Source organism: Seriola dumerili, unplaced genomic scaffold (assembly GCF_002260705.1).
Source record: "Seriola dumerili isolate Sdu_G_001 unplaced genomic scaffold, Sdu_1.0 BDQW01000002.1, whole genome shotgun sequence".
Taxonomy (NCBI): domain Eukaryota; kingdom Metazoa; phylum Chordata; class Actinopteri; order Carangiformes; family Carangidae; genus Seriola; species Seriola dumerili.
This window is the reverse complement of record NW_019174257.1, coordinates 7850132-7875753: the sequence shown is the minus strand read 5'-3', so window position 1 is coordinate 7875753 and position 25622 is coordinate 7850132. Positions and strand designations below refer to the sequence as shown.

The window sequence follows — 25622 nt, the reverse complement described above, 5'->3', positions numbered from 1 at the left end:
ATGCCCCGTCGCCTAGCAGTGGGACAGCTCAGCGCTCTGTTGGGCCATGGCTGCAGGAGGAGCTGAGAGTTCAGATAGACATAGCAGCCTCTACAGTGTGTCGGTCAGTGAGTGGCGATGGATCCTGGAGAAGTCCTCATAGAAGTAGAAAAAGCCTGGACAGATCTCCCAAGGCGCTCAGCAGCAATGGCAGGTTTAGACTCCTCTCTGCTGCTCTGTAGAAGAGAAACTGTTTAGTGACTACAAGAGGAAGGCCAGGAAAGGGAGTGAAAGGGAGGGGAGAGACGGATTTAGGCTCAAAGAGGAGGGAGGAACAAGGGAGACATAGATGCACAGACAGAGAGAGAGCATGAGATCCCATTGACCCATGCAGTTCCCAGTCTAACAAGACAAATCTACCCAGTTCATATTCAGCATCCAGTAAAAGACCGCCCAGTCCTGCATTGTTCCCTCAGCTAATCAATCTTGGCTTTGGCGAAGGGCAAACACCCTGTCTTTCACTCTGATGACCAGAGACAACAGCAGGTCCCAACCTGGGGCCCCTGAGGCCCCACTCTTTAAGCTGCCTGCCCACCGGAAAGAGTTCAAACACAAAGGAAGCCATTGATCTTGTAAAAAGCTGCACTTAATGCCCAAACACGGCTTGAAGTGAGTATTATGTCAGAGGCTCTGGGGGTAAAATGAGCCAATTTGAGAGGAGCAGCAGGTTGCCATCACCGCTACGCTGGCTGACTGTGGTGGTTGGTTGTATGGCTGAGTGACTTGCTGGCTGGCTGCCTGACTGTACAGCTTACTAATTGGCTGGTGTCCTGGCTAGCAGACGGATGGTATGAGTGTCCATATGAAATTTGTTTACATCTAAGACAAAAGGTACAGCACTGTAATAATTATAGTCTGTCTCAGACTGAGTTTTTGAGGCAGATACTCATATCAATATTTGTGATTCATTTTAATTTTTAAAAACATTATACATATACAATGAGATTCCCTGAGATTTGACACATAAAGGTCAATGAGATAAAATGATAATTAAATAAAAAAGAATAAAAACAGAATACAATCAGTTCAGAGAACCAGAGGACCTCAAGCAGCAATTAGACTCTTATAATTAATTCCAAAAGGATTGGTGTACTGAAGTTACTTCTCTTAAGACGTATTAAAAGCCTGCCAGTGCCATTTTTGAATGAACTGTAGTCCAGACTAAAGTGCGTTCCAATAATCAATGTGGAGGAGATCAAAACATGGAAGACTTTCTCTAGATCTTCAAATGAAGAGAATGATTGAATGTTGGTTAAATGTCTCGGCTGAATGAAACAGGACTGCACCACTTTAGTCACCTGAGCATCAAAAGACAGGAGCTCGGAGCTCATGATAATATGCAAGTGCTGGGACCAGTTTATATTATTAACTAAAACTAATGCAGTCTAACATTCAGTCCTGCAATAAACTCTACCTTCATGAAGGTTATAATGTACAGAAACACCTCTCAGTATAACCAAATGCATTTCAACAGCACCACAAACTAAAAACCTCAAATCAACACCTCTCGAAAACAATTTCAACAAAAACTGAACATTATAACCTTAATTTCAGCAAGGCAAGACATAATACAGGACACATTGTTGGTACCCAGCTTTTTCGGTAAAAACAGTGGAGTATCGTCTGCATAGTACTGCACAATGCCAGTCAAATTCATCACAATCACAGGTTTAAATCTTGGAAAGAGGGCTTCTGCTCATTTTCCACACTACTTATTTGACTGTCTTGTGCTATAAATAAACCTCAAGTTCAATTTTAAATGAGCACTATTCCATTTGATTTTGTTTTTTTTTTTACTTAAAGACCAACATAGAGCAAGTCTGCTTTATAGTAACAACGGAAAATGACTTCCTCAGACCCACTGTACCCATTACAAAAACAGACCTGAGCCATGATCAGGAGTCACATTTTCATGGGTGCCCTTCTCTTTGACTTGAGTTTCCTGGCTTTGGATTGCAGTGTCAGCTAAAACCCAACCCTTGCTATCCTCCAGTAAAGTCTGCCCACCCAGTTCACTCATGTCCCTGGCTCCCCCCCACCCCCTATCCCCACCCCTCACAGCAGTCTGGGGAGAGAGGAGCGAGCAGAGACGCCACACTGGCCCAGATGGCTGGCGGCTAACCAACTGCAGCCAAAGGTAATCGGAAGCAGATGGGAAACTTTTTGGTGACGAGAGCAGGGGGAACAAGTTGCCTCCTGAAAAGACGAGGAAAAAAAAAACGAGCGCAAAGCCCAAGGGGAATGAAAGAGAGACAGTAAGAGTGTAAGCTGCTCGAGCCAGCTGGGACAGCCATTCTTGAGTGTTAATACCCTGAACTTAGTGTGGAGGAATGAGTTGAAAAAAAAGCCCTAATGTGCCTCTCATTTCATTTCAAACAGCAATGGGAAGGCACAGAAGAAGGAGAACTTGCTTAAAAAACACTGAGGGGTCTTTGTACTGTTGCAGCTCATACGTGGAACAACTGAAAGTCTTTCTCTTTTCCCCTCCCTCAGGCTTTCTCCCAGTCATTTCCTGCACAAGCCAAACTCCCCTCCATTTTCATTACTTCTGCTCCCGCTCTCGATTTATTGTGGGGTTATTAAACTTGCAGCTTGATATCAAGTGCTTTTCATTACCACTAACTCCCCCCTTGTTTGTTTAAACAAGAGAACGAGGGAGAGACTGGACCCCCCAACGCTGTCCCTCGATGCTTTTCAAGTAAAGCTGCTTAAAAAGATTTGTGGACAGCGTTCAAAAGATCCCCACAACAACATGCACGCACTGCCTTCTTGGTAAATTATTGCTCCATTATAAACTGCATAGAAATGCAGCTAAATTAAGAGTAAGCTGTCACGCAGAGGTGATGGTGTCGTACATCTTCCATGGTGTGTTGTGCAAAACTTTCCCTCTGGGCTGTATCACTTTGGGCGAAATAAAAAACGTATGTTTGTCAGCAGGCCAAGTGAGCACATACACTGACTCTCTCTCCTCAGTGTTTTGCTTGGATGAACTATGATTATCGAGCATATAGCTGCAATCACGGCCAAGACAGAAAGTGGTCCGAGCTGCAGACAGGCCACACAATTTCCAACGCAATCACAATTTGCAAAAGAGAAAAGAAGGAGGGGAGAAGAAAGGGGTCGTTGTTATAACAAGAGAGAGAAAAATTGGACCGCTCAGGATAATTAGGTGGGAATTTAAGGGTGGGCCAAATTTGCAATGTAATCAAGCCAGTGGACGCAGAGGCGTTTTGACACATCATTTTTTCATCTTGTCATCTACTAGTGAGCACTGACTGGTGCTTTTCATGTGGCGAAAAGGATGTACAGTGATTTTTTTTCCTTTAAAGACTGGAGCTAACTATGCTGTCCTTGTCTCTAACTGTTGCCAGGGAGAGTGGAGCTATCCGAAAACTAGCACACTAATCAAAGCCATATGACCGGCTCAAAGTAAAGTCTGTGCAGAGCAAACAGATGCTAAATGTCCCTCAGCTTAGCTTCAAGTCTAGTACTCCCCCACTCTCTCTCTCTCTCTCTCACACACACACACACACACACACACACACTCTCTCTCTCTCTCTCTCTCTCTCTCTCTCTCTGCACTTTGATCAGGGAGTAGCTCATGAATCAGCTTTAGGTTCAGTTTATTATTTCATTAAAGCAGCGGTGCAGCTTCTCTTTCTTAATAAGACCATGAGGCTGTGGGATCAAATGGCCCATGAGACAAATGTCACAAGTCAGATGCAGTGTTTCTGCCTTAGCAGCAATTCTTCCCTTATTAGAAAAAAAAGGTGAAGATTCACACAGATTGCCATGTGAAAACCCAAAACAGGTGACAGAATTAATACAAAGAACTGGGGGATATATCTCAGACTAAACTTTCTGTCTGGTACAAAGACAGAGAAAAGAAAGAGGCAGGCATTCCTTTCTCAATTTCCCCAAATAAACAGTGTGCAGATGAAAAGTGGGAACATAAACAGGCCGGAGAACCTCGGATGTGCTCCCCTAACTCTGAAAATGTGCCTCTCAAGTCTGAAACAATATTTAGTGAGAGAGAGAGAGCTGACTCGACACGAAGTGAGTCAGCCAGCAGCACTGGGAACAGAGCACAGATGGTAGTGGAAGGTTTTCTCTTTCTGTCTTTTATCATATTCATTTCTGTGCAGTTTATATCTGCATTAGAGCTGCCAACAGCCCAAAACACTAAAAATACCCCTTTTACTACCACATAAGACAAAGGAAAGTAGCAAATACTCACGTTTGAGAAGCTAGAACTATGAATAAGCTTTATTACTTAAAAAATTACTTGAATGATGAATGATTATCAAAATTGTTGTTAACTGACTTATTTATCTGTCTCTTTCACCAACCTTAGATCACAAAAAAGCAAAGATGCAGTGCAAAGGAAGGCTGCAAATGTGTGTGGATTGGGGAAAAGGTGTGCAATATTAGAGATACATCCAGCTAACCTTATTAATGGGAGCGGTCATGACACTGTCGAACCAGTTTAAATACAGATTCTTTGTTGATAATGCCACAGAAATCCTTAGCTTCATGTTATGTTACATAAAAATGATCCCGATGAGTTCCACAGTGAGGTGTAGTGAGGATGACTAAACTCATACACAAAGACAGTGTCTGGTATTAGAGGATATGCTAACTCTTGTTAATGGTGTCTGGTATCTCTCTAATGAAATGATGCATTTGTATGGAATTAAACAAACTTTTACCCAAAGTGAAATGAAACAGAATGATGCTGCACAAAGATCAAGAATGTATCACATACACCTGCAGATTTCTGCAAAGTCAGCAGATGAAATGACTCATCTATCATTTCTGCTGTTCAATCAGGGACCACAGATTGGCATACATGCACATACATGTCATACTGCTGATTACTGCACATCTATCAGTCTAAAAAGTGAGTTTTAACATCATCTAAAGTATCTCTGTGATCCCTATGAGAGGTTGCATGCACTATAAATTATAGTCGACAGTTTTGTTGTGATAATAGTACAATATCTTCTGAAACCAGTTATAGTATTACTGCAGTTCTTTTACATCAGGGAGAAACTGAAAGTTGCTCCCCCAGCCGGTGAAAGACACAATGCCACCCTTCACTTACGTACCTGATGTCTGCTGTCGGCCACATCATCCCCACACATACACACACACACACACTGACTGCCCTGTCATCAGCCAATGAGGAGATCCCGGCCGTAAGTAAGAGCTCTTGAGGGGAAGAGTAGGATAATCCAATGGTAGATTTTTGAGAGAAACACTGTACAAATACCATAAGACAACATTATGTCCATACAGGTGCAAATCATGACCCTATGGCACAACAATTACAAAACTATAAAGTCTAAAAGACTAAATAAGGGCGACACTCAAAGTCTCTGCAGGAATATTTTCTGGAGGAATGAGCCTTGAAGAGTTTAGAAACCGCCTCTTGTCAGCATCATGTCAGTACCGTTTTCCTCCAGAGTTGTGCATGAAAAAGCAGAGAGTGTGGCTGGGATTGGTGACCTACCTTCCCGCGTCCCCTTGCAGAAGTTTCCGCTGTGTGAGTCTGTCCTCAGCAGCGGAGCGGAGCGGAGCGGAGAGGAGGCGGCGCCGGCGGATGACTGAGGAGACTCAACTTCTTCCACTTCCAGAACCACAGAGTAACAGTTTAATGTCAAATAAGCCGCATTACAACGATTACACTTCCGGTAATGGCGTTCAAAGTAAAAGTTTCTGTGGAGAAGATTTCTTTTTTTTTTTTTTTCTTTTTTCTTTCTTTCTTTTTTCTTTCTTTCTTTCTTTCTTTGGCTGGTTGCCACTAGACTTTCCCAGAGACCCAAAGACTTTTCTTTTTTTTTACTTTTTGCGAATGCAAAAGTCAAAGGTCAACTGTGAGGCCAAGATGTGGATACATCTAGGTGATGGATCTGACCATGCTGATTAATATGTCTTAACAAAATACACACTAAAACTACTAGTTATTGTCTATACTGTATTGATATTTTAACTAATGTTTTTATTAAATAAGTGAATCTGGCAGACTGTAACATTTTAGGGGGATTTGTCAGATTTTTTTCTTAAAAAGTGGCAAATCACTTTTCCGGGATTTTGATCCTGTTGCAGCTTGAATGAAAATTACTAAGGATGAAAAATTATCGTATTCAACAACCTAATGTTTCAATGTGTTAACAATATTGATTTAAGAACATAAGCACCTGTAATTTTCTCCACACAGACACAAGCAATGGATTTGAAATAAAAATTCACCTACATGAAGACAACTCAAATAGTTATGAAATCAAAGACAAAAAGCTTAGCTTCATCATGGTTTCCACACTTTGCTTCAGGCAAACTAACCCTATTTTTCTAAAAGCTCTATGTTATTGTTCAAGGTTAATGTGAAACGAAGATAGATACAAATAAAGTGCAAAATGAAGGCGTTAGTAATGCTTTTTAATTTTATTTTGAAGGTGCACATTTTCCTCTCCAGCTGTGTTTTGTCTGATTCTATCTGACTTGATTCAGCGGGATCCTGCTGATTGGCTGCCTCATCTGCGACAGCCAGTGAGGTGTGTGTGTGTGTGTGTGTGAGGGGGGGGGGTGGTATATGTATTATGTGTTGTGGTGTGTGTGGTGTGTGGGGGGGGGTGTAAATGTATAATGGGGGGGGTGTATATGTATGTGTGTGTGTGTGTGCGTGCGTTTGTGTGTGTGTGTGTGTGTGAGGGGGTGCTCAAAGTATCTCTGTCATTGGTTTGGTGCTGTGGGTATAGCACAGGTGTTAGGAGTAAAGATGTGTATATATATTATTAAATGAATATGTAGGCCTAATATATAAAATGGAATTAGAGCTGAAACAGTAAGTTGATTAATTGATAATTGAAAGAAAAATAATAATTAATGGCCATTTTTAAAAAAAAAAAAAAAAAAAAAGGACAAACATTTGATGGTTACAGTTTGAGGAATTGAAATGTTTTTCCAGTATTATTTTGTAGTAAACTGAATATATTTGGACTATGGATCAAATATAATAAAAAGCTATCTCAGGATCAGCTTTCTCTCTGATTAGCTTAGCATAGCTTAGCACAAAAACGCGAAACAGGAGGAAACACCTGGCTCTGTCCAAAGGTGAAGTAAAATCTAACAAATGAGATACAACGCATTAGTTTGTGAACTTTAAAGGTGCTGGTAGGTGGATGATGTAATCTTTGGACAGAGCCAGGCTTGATGGCTGCCTGTGTTTCCAGTCTTTGTGCTGAGCAAAGCTATAACGTCTCCTCTTCCTCCTGAAATTTTTTCTGAAAATGTTGAACTGTTCCTGAAAATATTTCTGTTGAAACTGTTCCTTTAATGTTGGGTCAATCACTCTTCTCTACTTCTTGTAATGTTCCAATCAGGATGTTAAAAGCTCAAAGTGAAGCACTTGATAGGTGACAGTCTGATTCAGAGCTCTGGGTATGCATTAGCTTTTGTGTGTGTGTGTGTGTGTGTGTGTGTGTGGTTCATTGTTACTAACGCCTGCTTGTAGACAGCAACTTACACTGGTGTCAGATCAACAGATATATCTTTGTCTTTGAAGCAACAGCATCGCTGTGTTTAGCAGTGAAGCAGAGAAACGTAAGTAGATTCTCTAGTTATATTAGTTTTAACAGCAGACACACTTTGGATTGGTAGATTACATTTATTTCCTTTGTGAAAAAGACAAAAAATGATACAATAGGTGACAATATAATTAGGTTGTGACTCAGCCTGAATAAAACTTGAATAATAGAATAAATTAAACAAAAACCTACAGCACTGTTTGGTTAATTAACAATCTTTCTCTCTTAAATGCCACATGCTTCAAACTAAACATGGTTTAATGAAGAGTAGTTTGATAGTAGTAGTTTCCCATCAAACCACATGTTCAAGGTATGTTTTAACATTTTGTTTTAATTTATTTAACAGCCACAACCTCAAGAGGAAAACTAAAACTCTCCCACAGCTTTAAAATGACTGTGAATTTAATCTCAATTGAGTCTGTTAACATACAGTAATCTGTGATATTTATTTCTATTCTTACTGATCTGTTAAATTCAAGCAACTGTTTCAAAAATCTTCAGTTTAATTGAGTGGTATTTTTATTTTATTTCCACAGCTGTTTCCGAGCTGTAAAAAACAAGAATAAAAGTGTGTGTACCGCAGTCAGGCTGAGGCATTGTTGCTCTGGCTTACAAAAGTAGAGATTACATGTGCAAAATAAAAAGAGCTGCTTTCATTGTGCCTTGGAATAGAAAACCAAAAATGGGTAGGTTTTAACACACCCAAGAGGTCCGTGTGTATGTGTCTTTTATCGCTTGTAACTTTTCTTGAAATTACTGGATGTATTTTTGGTCCTGGACTGAAGCATATCTGCAAAATGTTCCAGCCACAGTCGGACAATATTGGTCTGGACAAAACAAAGAGGGTTTTTATGGACAAACTGTGCTTGTTAATTTTCAGTGTAATGTGTGTCTATGAACACTTTGAACATTACACTTAGTTTCAGATTAAACCACAATTGACACAAAAGCCTTATTATAGGTAGATTACAGTTACACTGACAGTTTGCTGCAGATGTTGTTTGCCTTATTAATAGAAATGAAACAACTGTTGAGGCTTGTGTTGCTGGGGGATAAGTATTTAGGCATTTAAATGAAAAGTGCATTTAATTTACTTAATTCCTGGATTGTATATTTAAAGCTCAGTTTGAGATTGGAATGATACAACATGAATCATAACAGGAAAAAACTGTTTATCTGAATATCAACTGTTTCCATCGCCGGAGGAAATTATGCTTCAGTTTGGGGCATTTAGGCCCCTGATCTGATATTCAGGTCAAGTCCTCCTACGCTTTCAGTTGTTTTTAAAGACCAGTTTGGGGAAAAATCACCTCATGTATGCGAGTTAAAGGACACATTATCTGTTGGTGGATGCCTACACAGACTCGAATGTTGATGTATGAATCAAGGAATGTTTTGCGTAACATAACACGGAGCTCACTTCCTGATAGCACAACCAACATTATCAAGACCTAAAATAACCCCAATAGTTAAACAGTTGTTGCTGGAATGGTCTTGATTTGGTGTGAATCACATAATCTACAGAAAACACAGCTTGTATTGGTCAGAGAGGCAAATTAAATCACTGACCTCATGGTGGGATTTACATGTATGATTCAGGAGAGTAAAATGTCTCTGCATGGATGAGGTGCTGCAGGCTGAACGACGCTGGGGTGAGTTTGCTTTTTGAGATTTTGCTCTTTTCAAGCAGATGTACACAGGAGACTATTTAAATCACCACTGTCCAGGTCGTGGTTAACCTCTGAGGGGCAAAAACTTAATGACCGCCACTCGACATGGCAGTTATCATGTCATTATTTCCCCTGATACCCGGAAACCAACCAGTACTGTAGAGCTGAAATGATTAGTTGATTAGTTGATTAATCAATTGACATAAAATGATTTGGCAACAATGCAATGCAATTTTGTACATACATTCCTGGTCCCCAAAGGATGAATCCCACTGACTTTGGTGATCCCAGACTTTTCCTTGAGTGGCACCTTGATGTTGACAGTTTTGGTTTTTAGTGAAATGTTGCCATGAAATTTTGTGCAGGCATTCATGGTCCCCAGAGTTTACATTTTAATCACTTCACTGATCGCAACAGTTAATCTAGCGCCACCATCGGGCCAAAATATTAACTTGTCCAATGCTTTGGTTAATGACCAAATGCATGAAACTAATGTAATTCCCATCAGGTGCAGCTACTTAGTATTTGGTGTTAATTCGAAAATGTTAGTATGAATCAATACAACGTGAATAAGAGATCTTAAATTAATCTTTTTTTTTTTCAGCAGTTACTTTTCTTTTAGCAACTGATGGGACTGTACTGAGAGGATTTGCTGTAGAGACCTCTTAAGTCAAAAAATTACTTTGTTGTTTGGTAAAGAAAGTTGTGTGTGAGTAATCGACAGGAAACACAGCTCGCATCAGTCAGTGAGGGTAGCAAAATCATTCATATCGTAGTGGTACTACATGTCTGAGCTTTTACTGTCACTTGTAGAGAGCTCTTCATCGTTAGGATCAAGATTGGATATAGATCCTCACTTTCTCTCCAAAACAGAAAAGTGCTTTTGCTTTGTATTTAAGTACAATTACTTTGCTCCAAGGACCTAAATCAGGCCAGAAAAAAATCACCCTCTTGTCAGTGGAAAACAAACAGTCTGGCCTGTAGATTTTGGCATGTGTCACTTATGTACTCCTCCGCTTGTTGAAAACAGAGTGACTCATAGGACTTTTTCCATTGCACGGCGGGTCACTATCTGCTTACTCTGCAACACCTCATTTACTAAAGCATCTTTTTCTGCACTGTCTTTTGCCAGTTTCTGTCTTTTAAAGTGTCTTTTGATGAAAACAGTCCCAGGCTTGGTGTGAAAGATACCACGCAGCATTGCGGGTTCAAAACTGGCTCAGGAACTGTGTCATGTGTTACATCATCTCTCTTCACTCTGCGCGTCCGTGGTTCATGATATACAGGGAAGTAGAAAAGCCATAAAAATCATATTTTGAAAAGAACATGAGCCGAGCTGAGACTTGGCTGCTGTCGTTGTTGGAAAAGTGTCAGTGTTTTTGGTTAGTTTGGCAATGTCATAAATTTACAGAGGCATGGCTAATATTCTTGTCATGGCGTGTTAGGAGCGTTTGTTGGTTTGTAATTAAACTCACTTTCTCTTTCAGTTTAAGTTATATCTCAGACCTTAGTGATGAATTCAGAGTCGATGGGAACATTTATCACTGTGGTGTCTATGTTGCTCAGTGTCCACTGGGAATTTAAACAAAACAAAAAGAAAAATAATGGAAAACTTACTCTTAACTCTTAATTATTTAATTAAATATATTAATATCTTAATATTCATAAAATTAACTTAATATCTTAATAAATACAGGAAATTGGGGTATTTTTTTCATTTGTTTAGTCGGTACCTAAATACCAATCACAGTCCAACCAGCATTCAGAGAAAAGTTGGATCTATGGATGACTTGAGCGATTAATCAATCACCAACATAGTCGCCTAACACTAAATAACTCGGACCATTGTCCTCAATAAAGATGAAAATTTGCTGCCTATGTGAAAAAAAGAGAAACACTTTATTTTACAGAGCCACAAGTTCCAGTTTATCAAATAATGATCTCCTAAGAAGTTCCCTGGCATGAACTCTAATTATGGGTTGAATAGAGAGTGGTCAACATGACCATGTGACTTTTAGTCAGAGGACACCAGATGAGCTACACATGCAAAACGTGAAATGCGTAAACAAACAAACAAACAAACAAACAAGCAATTCAGCTTAAATGAAGAATAAAGTTTCTAATAATAAATTAAAGTATATTCATTTATAAGATTAACAAATCTAAAACATCAATTATGTTATTAAACCAAGAAGAAAGGGGAAATCCACCAGTAGTAGCTGCACAATTTAAAGTTGTCAACCGCTTCACTTATTTAGTCATTCAAATTGTACTAACGCTTAATAATATTAGTGAAACTAATTATGGACCAGTTGTGCAAGAGGTCTCAAACTCTTTAGACGGATGGGCAGCTTTACCAATGTCATTAGTGGGGGAAAATAAATACTCTCAAGATGAATGTACTTCCTAAGCTGTTGTATTTGTTTCAAAATTTACCACTGCCATCACAAAGCAATTTATTCTCTCAGCTAAAGACACTTTTCATCAGGTTTTTATGGAATAACAGACATCCCAGGTTGCGCCTGTCACTGTTGTACTTGCCCTATGATAGAGGGGGGCTTAAATGCCCAAACCTGCTATGGCACTATTGGGCTGCACAGTGAAGAACGCTGATGTTCTGTTACGCAGAGGAGAATGAGTCTCTGTGGAGAGAGATGGAAGGTTATACGTTAAAGCTGCCTTTACCCATTTACCTATACTCAGCTAATATTAGGAAACTCAAAATGAACACCAAGAATCCAATGGCTAGAAACATGATTAATGTGTGGCACCAAGTTAAGAAATACCTTAAAGAAGCTGACTCTCTCTCATTATTTAGTCCGATACGGAGAAATGATTTCTTCCCTCCAGGAGGAGGAGAGGGAGGATTTAAAATCTGGGCTGAACAGGGTTTACAAAAAATAGGAGATCTTTACAGTCCTGATGGTAAACATCTGATGTCATTTGATGAAATTGTTGTCAAATATGGCATAACCAGTTCTTTAGATATTTACAACTGAGAGATTTCATTAGAACACAACAAAACCAGTCATTGTCTATTCCTATCCTGTCGATAATTGAAGAAATGGTGATGAAGGATTGCCAGGGAAGGGGCCTAATCTCCAAAATATATAAGGAACTGGTTGGTGAATCCTCAGAAACGTCAGTGAATAGGCTCAGGGCATGGAGAGAGGACTTACAGGAGAACATCACTACTGAGGAGTGGGAGAGTGCCTGTACCAAAGCACAATCACAAACAGTAAACTCACGCCTTAAACTTCTGCAGTACAACTGGTTAATGCGTACATATATGACTCCAGATAAACTCAATAAATTCAACAGTGCTATACCAGATGTTTGCATAAAATGAGAAAAGGAAAAGGGCACAATCTTTCACTGTTTATGGCAATGTTCTTAAATAAAGAAATTCTGGGAAGAAGTGAAGTGCGTGCATTGAGGATATATTAGCCATAAAAATACCTTTAGGACCTAAACCTTTCTTATTAGGTGTTTACCCAGCTAACTGCAATATAAGAAGGAAATATCGACTATTTTTAGAAATAGGCCTGTTGCTGGCCAAAAGAGTCATAGCAGTAACTTGGAAAGAGGTGAATAGGCCAAGGATAGGTAAATGGATTTCAGAATTATCTACAACTCTGCCCTTGGAAAAGATCACATATGCATTCAGGGGTAAGCAATCAATCTTTGACAACATCTGGGGCCCCTTCAGGGATTTTCTAGCAAATAAAGACTTGTCCCATTTAATGGAAGCATCTGGGGATGATCTGTAAGTAGCCCCCTGCAGTTCACCTGGACGAGCTGTATGTTATCTGGCGTAAAATGATCTGATACCAACTAAACCTAATATTGTCCTCAACCAGCATACGTGTAACACATTCATGTGAGTGTGTGTAAGTACAGCCCCTCCTTTTCTTTTTTTTTTCTTCTTCTAACCGTTATTGTGTATGCATTTAAGTTTTTGCTTTTTGTTTTGTTTTTTGTTTTTTTCTTTTCTGTAACTTACTTTACCCATCTGGGGTTTCTTTTTCTTTTCGGTACTTTGTTTAATCGTCATTACTTATCTGTTGTTTTTCACGGTTGGGTGCGGGAGTATTATGTTCTGGTGGTTATATGTGTTAAACTGTTCAGAAAACAAATAAAGATACTGTTGGAAAGAAAAAAAGGAATAATTTCAATCTCAATTTCAATTTCAATTTCAGTTCATCTGGAAGACTGGAAGTCAATAACAAACTCAGCACAACTAATTAAACTAACTAGAACAACAGTTTTTTCTTTCAAGAAAGCAAGTTTTCTTTCAAGTAGTAATGATGGACTTTTAAAATAAAACATTACAAAGAAAGTTGCTGGATGACTGGATTATAGTCACTGATGCATTAATGTGTAAGAAGAATTTCATAAGGCCATCAGATGCTTTGTATGTGATATCATATAATATTAATTCGTAAAGTGACTAGTACATTTTGTCTCATCTAAACTAAGTTATGCTGATTAAAATATCCTGAAGGAACACCACACAAATAAGTTTATGTGCTGTATATAAAACACTCACACAGCAGTGAAATTATATCACAGCTTGTCTCTAGATGTGTGGGGTACCTGTTTGTCCCCAGGGTAGGGTCTGGAAGTTTTTGATGTGGTGAGAAGGGGGTCAAGCCACAGTGGAGTCTCATTTCTTGTCTCATTTCTTGTGGCAAACTATATGTCTCTGCTGGGCTGTCCACTGTGGATGTGGGCAGCAGTGCAGGTATGTAGCCAGGAAGCTGAGGTTTTCACACTTTCTTTCTATGATTTTATATTGTGTTGGAGGGTGAGAACTTAAAGACTCTAAGGCACCTCCATAAGGATCTTCTCAGTGTCAGTATCAATAATATTTGTCTAACTGCATCTTTCCATTCGGAGACTGGAAACTGATGGAGATTGTAAAGTTTAAGTCAAGGTCAGCATATTTGTTTTCATTGTTGATATTCAAGATCTAAAACCCAACAGGCTGATCTCTGACATTTTATTCATGTTTTCCTCTTGCTTATTTGTAATTTGATGTTATTATCATAAAATCTCTATCTCAAGTACGTCTACATGTTCAGATTATCTCATTTCTGTGTGCTGTGAGCTAACGTTAGCTGACTGTTTATCATCACTATCAATTTCTGTTTTAAACTCCAACAGGCATTTTCCACCTGCTACCACCTAATTATGCCACACTGCTTGATTTTAATCTTATCTCTACATCCTCACTTCAGCTCAGACACTTCCACTAAAGTCAGATTCCTACCAGACACACCACACTGTGTATTGAGTAGTTATTCGAACAACATGAGAGGGTTAAAATTTCCAAAAAAGTTTTCCTCCCATAAAAGGAAAATGTACAGACTTGTGTTTCTAAAGCAGAGGGAATGATCTAGAACCAAAAAGCACCTGTTCAACGGAAGAGTGCGATGCTGGAGAAAGGAGGCTGTGAGGGCGGACTGCAACTTCCTGTTGTGGCTTTTGTCACCAGTGTGTCAATCTGCAATCTTTGTGCAGTCTCAAAGTGTGGGTGCTTCTTGCTAAATATCTCATCCAGACATATTGTACCTCATCTGTGCAGAGCTGACGGTCCTGTAGAAAAACATTATCCTGTACAGTGTAGAGTTTATCCTGGTAAAACTTAACAGAAAAGAAAAGGAGGTGAGGTTCTTAAGATGATGTTTGTTTGAATTTTATGTTGTTCATTTTACACAACTGTTTTGTTTAGGAAGTAGGGGCTAAAACGCTGGAAGGTCAGAGGTCACAGACTGGATTTAACTCTGTGTATTGCTCACACACTGCTCTACTGTATCACCGTAAACATTCACCGCTGTTTAAATGCTGATCATTCGATCTTTTTTCTTTCAGCATCCACATCCAGGACTCCAAGCCAAAGTCCAGCTTGAGGTCTCACCATGTCCACCGACCCTGCGGCCGAGCTGCCTTTCTACTACGGCAGCATCAGTCGCTCGGACGCTGAGAAGCATCTGAAGCTGGCTGGGATGATTGACGGCCTCTTCTTGCTCCGACAGTGTCTCCGCAGTTTGGGAGGATACGTCCTCTCCATTGTGTGGAACCTGGAGTTTCACCACTACTCCGTAGAGAAACAGCTCAATGGGACTTACTGCATCACAGGCGGGAAGCCTCACTGTGGGCCCGCCGAGCTCTGTGAGTTTTACAGCAAGGACTCTGATGGGCTGGTGTCCACGCTGAGGAAACCCTGTCTGCGCTCCCCGGACACACCGATACAGCCCGGCGTGTTTGACAGCCTGAGAGAAAACATGCTGAGGGAGTACGTGAAGCAGACCTGGAACCTGGAGGTGAGGCTCTGCTGAGATTGTTGGTTCTGCAGAACGTTATCATTCAATATTTATTACAGTTCACAGCCTTTAAGAAGCAGTGAGTTCAGAATTTTGCAACAGAGATGGAAAGTAACACAGTAGCACATTTACTCAAGTACTGTACTGAAGTACAGTTGTGAGCTACTTGTACTTTACTTGAATACTTCCAATTTATGCTACATTATACTTTTACTTTCCTACATATCAGAGGGAAAAACTGTACTTTCATTAAGATATTAAATAAAAATCATGATCAGTTTATAAAATATGATGAAAATTAAACTAGCCAACAGTATACGAAGTAGTTCAGATAAGCTCTTGCTCACATATCAATATATCAATAATGGTCTAATATAATAGCACAATGAGAACTTTTACTTTTAATACTTTAACTACATTAAGTTGTCAACAACACTGTACTTTCATTTGGGTCAAAAATTGAAAGTAATTTTGAAAGTATTTTATATGTTATACATTATATATAATATTTCATTTTTGTGTGGTGTTGCTACCTTCGTTAGGTAAATTATTTGAATACTTGAATACTCACCACTTCTCTTCAAGTAGCAGTTCAGATTAAAACTAAATAACTAAGAATGTAAAAGCATGAGATTTTAAATGGTCGATTCACCCATATTACAAAAATGTTCAGGGATATCTACCCATGCAGACAGTTTTGATTTTATCTGTCCATGTTTTGGCTTTTGTCTCAGATATTTCCGTCTCCAGCCTGTTACAGAGTGGTGAAAATGACTTTTGAAAAGTTCCTCAGAAACACAACTCTTTCCAGAATCAATGTCCCCATCACTCTGGATAATCCTCAGGAGACACTTTCAACGGTTTTAGTAGAAAAATGGCTCCACTGAAAGCTTTCCCAGCAGGGTGAAAATACTGTATGTTACTGTGATTTGGTTGAACTGATCTTTTAACTGGCACAGAGCTTAATGGTAAAGAAGTAAAAACAGCAGCTGAAATATCCGTCTTACACATTTAAAGATAAGAATAAGAGACTGAACAAATTTGTTGAACTGAAATCTGACCATGATGTGCCTCCATCAAAGACCCTAATGGAGTAAACACAGTCTCACCTCAGGGCCTGAGCTCATTGAAATGTCCCAAAGATACACACACAGAAAAATGTGCAGAATCTCCAGGTGATGTTGGAAATTTTACTCAGTTTGAGATCTGGCCCTCTGCCTCCTGCTGCAACATAATCTGCTGTATGCAAACTATGTGGCCTGAAACTCTCTGCAATATCACCTCTCATCAGCATTGGGAGAAGGTAACTGAGAACACTTTCTCAGGTAATGTACTTAGTATAGGTTTGAGCTACTTTACTTGAGTATTTCCAGTTTATGCTGCTTAATACTTTTATTCCGCTACATTTCAGCGGGAAATATTGTCCTTCGTACCACACTTACTGACAAATAAAGTTTCTAATTACTTTGCAAATTAAAATTTGACATGACACAAAACACATGGAAAGCTTATTGAATACAGAGAATATAGATTAGAGAGAAGTTTTTGTTGCAGAACTTTGTTTTTCCTTATTTCCATTAATCGTCTTGGAAACCACTGGAATAAACTACCAAACCGTGCGTAAAGTACTTTACTTCAACCACCTACAAAAGTAAAATGCTGCTTATCCATTAGTGCATCTTCTAATAATGTAATTTATCATAATGCTTCAGCCACAGGGTTGTTTTTCTGCAGAACAATTTACTTTGGTGGACATTTTCCACTAGTAGCATTTTGAATGGAGGATGTTTGCTTATAATGCAGTATTTCAGGTGGTTGTAGAAGTGTTTTAACTTAGTTGAAACATCTGTGAGCTTCTTAACCACTGCCTCTCGGCTCCACCGCACCACATTTGACACATAGTGGCTGAGAAACGTCTGAAAGATAAGCTATGGTTGCAAAGTGCGATGTGCACCTCTTTCAGATGACTACATTAAAATATACTGCTGCAAAATCCAAGGTGTCCAGAGCCAAAATATTTTACACACATTTACTAAATGAATTTGTATATATGGAGGTAAATTCATACGTCGGCTGATTCATACGTAGGACACGTGTGTTCTGAATGTTTGTGTCTGTTTTTTCTGTTCAGGGGGAAGCCATGGAGCAGGCCATCATCAGTCAAGCACCTCAGCTCGAGAAGCTGATCGCCACCACGGCCCACGAGAAGATGCCTTGGTATCACAGTAAAATCAGCCGCCAGGAAGGTGAGAGGCGGCTTTACTCTGGAGCACAGCCAGACGGCAAGTTTCTGTAAGTTGCTCAGGGTGATGTTGTCTCTACCTACTTTTGTGCCTGTTTGTCAACCAACTTCTGAAGATTTTGTGCAAAAAGTCTTGGTGTAGGTTTAAAGCAAACTGTTTTGTGTTTCTCAGAGTGAGGGACAGAGAGGAGTCTGGTACTTATGCTCTCTCCATGACATACGGGAAAACCGTGTACCACTATCAGATTCTCCAAGACAAATCAGGGAAATTCTCCATGCCAGAGGGGACAAAATTTGACACAATCTGGCAGGTACACCCTCCAGATATCTTTTCTTCTCCTATCTGTTATTTCTGTTGGAGCTGACGGCCTTTTTCTGAATTATAATTTCACTTTATCTCAATCTCACCAGCTGGTTGAGTACCTGAAGATGAAACCTGACGGCCTGGTGACTGTTCTCGGGGAGGCGTGCCTTAACAGCAAAGCTGCTGGAAGTACTGAACATCTTATATTATTATTCCCTTTCCTCAGTTACACTAACATTCTGTCACTGATGCAAAAACCACAGAGTTTCCAGTTCATGTTTGTGGGTAATTTGTAGCATTCAGCCATTTAAATCATTACATTTACTACTGAAATTGCTCATTTAAATCTTATTTGTTTCACAACCTTGCAGAGACACCAAGTCTTCCTGCAACAGTGAGTATTGACAACAACCTGCACTCTTTAACTCAGCAAATTTTTTCAATGTCCGACATTCACTCTTCCTGTCATTCTTTCAGAGGCGGACCGGACAAAATGGTTACACGCCGCCACCTCGAGGTCAGTCCCCTGAAGTGCAAGAAGCTAAAACCACTTCACACTTTGTCTGCTCTGTTATCTGTACTAGCAGCAAAATGCATTTTATTTATCTATTTAATGGTTATTATATTATTGCAGTTGTATTAATGTATGGGTAGCAATGTGATATTGTAGCTGGTGGGGTTGAAGCTAATTTGAAGTACTTTATATATTATTGGGTAGTTTCATTTGTAACAATGCATCATATTTTTATACAGATTATATAGTTTGTGTGTAAAATGGCATATAATGGGAATACTCAAGTAAAGTACAAGAACCTCAAAATTCGGTGCAGAGCTTGAGTAAATTAGTTTTATTCCACCACTGGATGCAGTTAAATTGCCATAAAATTTAATTAAAAGCCCTTGAGGTTTTATGTTTCCATGGCTCACCCCTCTTTAAAATCTCTTAAAGACGATAATCATGGTGAAAATTTGCATTTTGAAAAAAGTGTTTCAAAGACTAATGCTGTGCAAAAAACAAAACAAACTCATCATTTAATCGCTAAAATTAAATGGGGCTTTAAATGGGGCTTAAAAGACTATCTTGATGGATACCAGCTGTTTAGCAGTATGAACAGACATGTGAAAACCTGCCAGCAGATGAATAACAGAACACGCTGGACTGCATTTTTACCTCATTTGTATCTTCAATTTACAGCTGTTGCAGCCGCCTCCAATGCAGCTACCAGCGTCCCTGCAGAGCGTGACCTTCTGCCGATGGACTGCAGTGGGTTCAACCCTTACCATAACCCCAACGATGTGAAGAGATTTAACATCCAGAGGACTCAGCTGCTGATGGATGAGGTGGAGCTCGGCTCTGGGAACTTTGGCAGTGTCAAGAAGGGCGTCCTCAAGACTGATTCGTAAGGGCTGAGATATTAAACGACATTATTTGCATGGACTGAAAAGATTGAACCCGAAACATAAACAATAACCCCCTTAAACAAACAAGATGTAGGCTTGTGTATGATGTACAGTATGTTTTAATCAGCCCGAGATTTACAGCCATCCAAAACCGTATGTGTTTGTCGTCATTCAGGGGTCAGATAGACGTGGCCATCAAAGTGCTGAAGAGTGACAATGAGAAGCTGGTGAAGGAGGAGATGATGAGGGAGGCAGAGATCATGCACCAGCTGAGCAACCCCTTCATCGTCCGAATGCTCGGCCTCTGCAACGCTGAGAGTCTGATGCTGGTCATGGAGATGGCCTCTGCTGGACCTCTCAACAAATTCCTCAGCAGCAATAAGTGAGTTCAAGTCGATAGAAAATCAGACACATTATCAGATTCGACTAAGCAAACACGATGAGCACGCGGTGGAAAATATTTACGTGAATTTGAATTTCATTTCGGTTCACTTAAAAAAAAAAAGCAAAGACAAGCAAAACAACCATGACAGAAAAACAAGACACACAAAAGGACCACTGAGAGATGCAAAACTACCAAAAAGACAAAAAAAAAACTACCACAGAGAGACACAAAATAGTAAGAAAGAGACAAAAAAAATAGAGAGACACATTAAATGACGATAAAGAATCACCTCAAAGAGACACAAAATGACTACAATTAATTTATTTTATTACTAAATATATAAAAGTTGTTTTCTTATGAAATACTGGATACTTCCATCACTTGAAGCCTCCAGTCCTTCAAATGAAACAATCTGAGTGGGAAGAATTATTCTTAAGTTGAGCTGCTCATAACATAATGTCCACGTTAAAGCTACTACGGCCATGATGAAGGGTAAGAAACACACACTGCTGCATTTTAGGCAGTAAAGGCAAAAAACAGGTTAGGAATCATTGTCTTATGTTGTCCAGATTGTAAAGCCCTCGGATAAAATCTCTTTAATCATCTTGTGCCTCCTCAGATTTCTGTTGGCCGGGAACCCGTGACACACAACATCCTTAAACTCATGATCTGGAAAAGGAAAAAAATATATTTGTACAAGGAAAATAAAAATCCTTTTTTTTTCATCCTCATCTTATTTTTGTCCCACAGGGATACTGTAAGTGCGGAGAACATTGTCAACCTGATGCACCAGGTGTCGATGGGGATGAAGTATCTGGAGGAGAAGAACTTTGTGCACAGAGATTTAGCAGCTCGTAACGTCCTGCTGGTCAACCAGCAGTTCGCCAAAATCAGTGATTTTGGGCTCTCCAAGGCCCTGGGAGCAGATGACAACTACTACAAGGTACTTGTGATGTACTCAAATTCTCTTAAAGGAGTTGCACTCCAAGACAAATGCAGATTAAGTAAAGGGTGGGGGTGTGAAGGTTATCAATATTGCAGCTAACACAAATAGATAGTTTATCTTAAATTGATTGCTTTCCTGTGAATTACTGACCTCACGTTGCACAAATACCAACTCAACATTATCACCCCAAAGCTGTTACATGCTCTGTGCAAACAAGAGTAAACACTCAATCGATTTCCTTTTTACCGGTTTACTGACCCACATCTGGAAGGAATGTAGTTATCAGACAGTCACGTGAATCCCAACTCCAAGGACATAATACAAGACACTTTAAAGTGGAACATACTGTGTAATTCAACAAGACTTATATTATATCCATCCCACATCAGTAGTTCCCAGATGTTTTTAAACCACAACAAAATCAGCAGCTTTACATTCTGTTGCTTTAGAGATTTACATATAAATATTGAATCTCCTCGTTTAAAAACTGAAAAAAAATTAGGCATGCTTATTAGCCAATGTTTTTCAAAAGTAACATTAGCTTACATATAGTGACTCTAATGTTTGTTGCTTATTTTTTCTGCTTTGATAGGGTTTAAAATGTAATATGGAAATCATCATATCATCCCCTTTCCTCTTTAAATACAATATGTTGGCTCTAATTATGAATACCGATGCAGTCTGCCTTCAGTTACTCATTGACAAGCTGCTTATTGTCATACATTTTGTGTCGTGCAGGCTCGCACTGCAGGTAAATGGCCACTGAAGTGGTATGCTCCAGAATGTATAAACTTCCACAAATTCTCCAGTAAAAGTGATGTGTGGAGTTTTGGTATCACCATGTGGGAGGCCTTTTCCTATGGAGGGAAACCTTACAAGGTACAGTAGCAAAGTCATCTATCAACTTTGTATGTTAACTTGATCACAGTATTCACACGACTTGGTCCTGAATGTCATTTTACAGCTCTTGTCTTTTTTTCCACTTTGTCCAGAAAATGAAAGGACCAGAGGTGATACGCTTTATTGAAAGTGGGAGCCGCATGGATCCTCCAACAGTATGTCCAGAGAGGATGTATGTGCTGATGAAAGAGTGCTGGACATACAAGTGAGAAACTGACTGTCTGAATCCAGTGCATGTGTTTGTTTGTTAGTTTGTTAAGCTTTATTTAATCAGTGAGTCTCATTGAGATCAAAATCCCTTTTGTAAGAGAGAGACAAGGACAAATTACATGCATACTGCACATGTGTATAAAACATAACATCACAACACAATTCAGAGTATGACTTTAAGGTCCCTCAAAGCAAAAGAGTGTTTCTGTCTTTAGTTCATATTGCAGTTCATACAACTATGGTGGATTTTATAATATATACACACACAGGCTTTTGGACGCCACTGTCCATGTGTGAGTTTGATAAGATAATCTGCTCTATGATCAAATTTCAGTGATCATATTAAATGCGATCATGATGAGTACAAATTCAAAAACTCAGTGCACTTGAAAAGAAGACATGAAATGCGCACATTCAATCTCTGGAGTTTATATTTTTGAATGAATAAAAGAGGTCTGGAGGTTGTCAAGAACAGATTGTAACCAGAAGAAGGGCTGGTTCGGAGCATAGTCGATGCCAACATACAAGAAGAGGGGGGAAGGGGTTGGGGGTGGTTAATATAGATTCTTTGCATTTGTCTTTTCAAACATTATCCTCTCATTATCCAGTCACCACAGTGCTGACAGGAAAAGAGCTGATAGAAATGTTGATATACTTGTTTTGACTCGCCTTTAGTTATTACCGTGCGGTAAAAGTAATGAGCAGTAGGGAGTGGTACATCGAGGGCTTTGCAGACTTTTGCCCTAGGTTTCACCTCTCAGGCTGAATACAGGCTACCCTATCTTTTTGGTAAAAAGGAATACCTGCAGATATTACTCCAAACATTGGTTTTAGTTAAAGAAATCTATATTTCTGTTTACCACTAATATTCTCCTAATAACCTCACATCAGTCAAAGGTAAGACAGTAAAGCACAGTGCTCAGAGATACAGAAATACCTATTGGAAAGTTAGTGCACAGACAGAGGTTACATTGCATTTCTATATATTTTTTATGATACAATAATAGCCTGTTTTTTTTATAAATATATCATGTTTATATGATTAAAAAAATACTCAAATGCTGTAGAGTACTTCTTTTTACTTCAGTGTGTCATCCCCACTTCTGGAAGCAAACCTACGCCCCTGTAGTTCACAGTTTCACCCTCAGCAGTTGCAGCACAAACTGTACATGTATTGTACTATGAGCAGGTCTAAAAGCCTGATGCACTGCCACTGTGATGGTCTTTAACTCATACAATCTTGTGACATTGCCTCCCATTAACCACAACCCTCCTCTCTCGTCTCTCATCAGGCATGAGGAACGTCCGGACTTCAAGAAGGTTGAGGAGTCCATGAGGTCGTACCATTACTCCATATCGAACAAGGCCAAGCTTGAGGGAGCTGAAGCCGCTGCTGAGCCTGACAAGTAGACAGAACCAAGGCACATTCTGTCCCAGTGCTGCACAAAGCATCCTTTCAACTGGCCATTAAACAAGCAAAACAAAGAGCTTTTTATGAATGGTGCACACTGACCAGCTTCGGCTACAGTACTGATACAGCTAAACAGGCCTCAGTGACAATAAATGTGCATTTGTAAATTGAACTTCAGTGTGTCAGCCATGAAGGAGGATCTCTGTCTGTCTGTTGTGGTTTGAATGTTAAGTGTCAGTGTCTTCATATTAACGAAGAAACTAATTTTATATTCTGGTATTTTGGAGTATAATGGGAATATATGATAGATGTGCAACTTGTTTTTTTCCTTTTAATCTGCCGCCATCTAAGAGAAGTTTTTTTTTATTTTTTTTTATGTCAAATAAAGTAGAATGAACCTGATAGAACTGCACAATTTAATGCTGCGATTTAAATTTTTGTGCAAAGTCAGTTTGATTTACTTCCACACGAAGTTTACCAATCTGAAAAGGGGAACCTTAACCACCATTATACCACAACTACAAAGAGACACACGATAACTTCAAACATACACAATAAGAACCACTTACAAACAGCACATTGTTCTTCTTATCTGTTTCTCGTATGTAGGAGTGGTTGGGAGCCTTCTACATGTCTGTGCCCAGGGGCCTGTTGTCTCAAAATTTGTCCATAGTAACATCCGAGAAACATGCAATGTATATATGCGCAGAGCAGATCAAGTGGATAATCTGCCATGAAAAAGTTTGTGTATTGCTAAGGGAGATACGTAAATTTCTTCCAGAATAAAAGACCTACATGGTAAAATTAGCAGAGTTCTCAAAATATTAGAGAGGATTTCAGCCATTTATGACATCTTGTATAGCACTAAGTAAACAAATAACCACTATAAATAACCAGTAGTTTAAAAGGGAATTATGTGCTGAAATACATTATGTGAAAGGGCTGTGAATAGATTTATGGGCAAAATCATGAATTTAGAAGACTTAAAGCCAGATGTTGTCTTTGGATTTCCTATCAGTAAATCAAACATGATATATGTGGTTTATAATGACTGTGTTATAAAATAAATGGGATTAGTCAGGCTGCCCCCTGCCAAAGGAAGTACTTCTGAGCTACCAGGCAACACTGAAGGCCACACAACACCGGAAGTTGATGAATTTGTCTTCAAAATAAAGTTGTTTTTTTTTTACCCATTTGTTTGGTACTGTATTAAATGTTGAATGTATGGGCAGTGTTGAAATAAGATTGTAAATGGTTAGTTTAGTAAAATTATAAAAAACAGAATGAAAAAAATGTTCTACTATGAAGTAAAATTTACTCAAGTAATCAATGTGAATTGAAAGTAATATAACAAAGAATACATAACAAAACTAATCAACAATTAAAAACAAACAAACAAAAAAACCATCAAACAAACAAACAAAATGACCAGAATGCCAGTACCAAAACTTAATTACAACATTACTGAGTCGGCACAGGATTCAAAGGCTCATTTTGGCCCTTCTGTACGAAGTGAAAGTCAATTAAATGAAAGAGAAAGAATGAAAAACAAGACAGAGATGTAAAACAACTACAGTGACATGCAAAATGACCACAGAGATGCAAAATGACTACAAAGACATAAAAACCACAAAGAGACAGAAAATTATCCGAAAGACACACAAAATGACTGCAGAAAGATATATGATTACAAAGCAACACAAAAGAACCACAGAGACACAAAGTGACCTCAAAGAGATGCAAAATGACAACTAAGAGACAAAATAACCACAAAGACTACTAAGAGATCCAAAATGACCAGAAACAGACTCAAAATTGCCCAAAACAAACACAAATCAAATACAAAGATACACAAAATGATTTTAAAAAGATTGAAATCAACCACAAACAGAAAAAAATAACTACAAATTTCAATGTGGGTGTCTTTATACCTGTGTAGGAGGGGTGGGGGCCTGTGGGCACACTGTCCATCCCTCCCTGCAGTTAATAGGTATAAATAAATGCTGTGTAATAATTTCAGGGAAATAAAAGCAGTGATATTGTTGTTTAGTAACAGCTTTGTGATTGATCATATTTCTAGTTTTATGTTTAATGTTTACAGCTAATAACTAGGCTACAGCTAAATGTTGCATTACATTACAGTGGTTTACTGGGTTCATTATTTTGAAGATTGTCACCGGAAGTCCTTTGTAGTGCCTCTAA

General features: G+C 39.1%; 1 protein-coding gene across 2 annotated transcripts; it reads left to right on the top strand.

Moving 5' to 3' along the window:
• Positions 1-7553: 7553 nt before the first annotated feature.
• Positions 7554-24609, top strand: LOC111225667 (tyrosine-protein kinase ZAP-70). 2 transcript variants are annotated; one of them, XM_022751053.1, is made up of 13 exons: positions 7554-7641; positions 15170-15621; positions 17753-17913; positions 18036-18174; positions 18275-18356; positions 18539-18561; positions 18645-18684; positions 19363-19567; positions 19744-19950; positions 20704-20896; positions 21638-21778; positions 21892-22004; positions 23302-24609. In XM_022751053.1, exons 2-13 carry the CDS (start codon positions 15217-15219, stop codon positions 23417-23419), a joined length of 1827 nt encoding a protein of 608 aa, XP_022606774.1. In that variant the 5' UTR covers positions 7554-7641; positions 15170-15216; the 3' UTR covers positions 23420-24609. The 2 variants fall into 2 exon arrangements, with proteins under 2 accessions (XP_022606774.1, XP_022607510.1); XM_022751789.1 differs by lacking the exon at positions 7554-7641 and adding an exon at positions 14876-14962.
• Positions 24610-25622: the final 1013 nt, after the last annotated feature.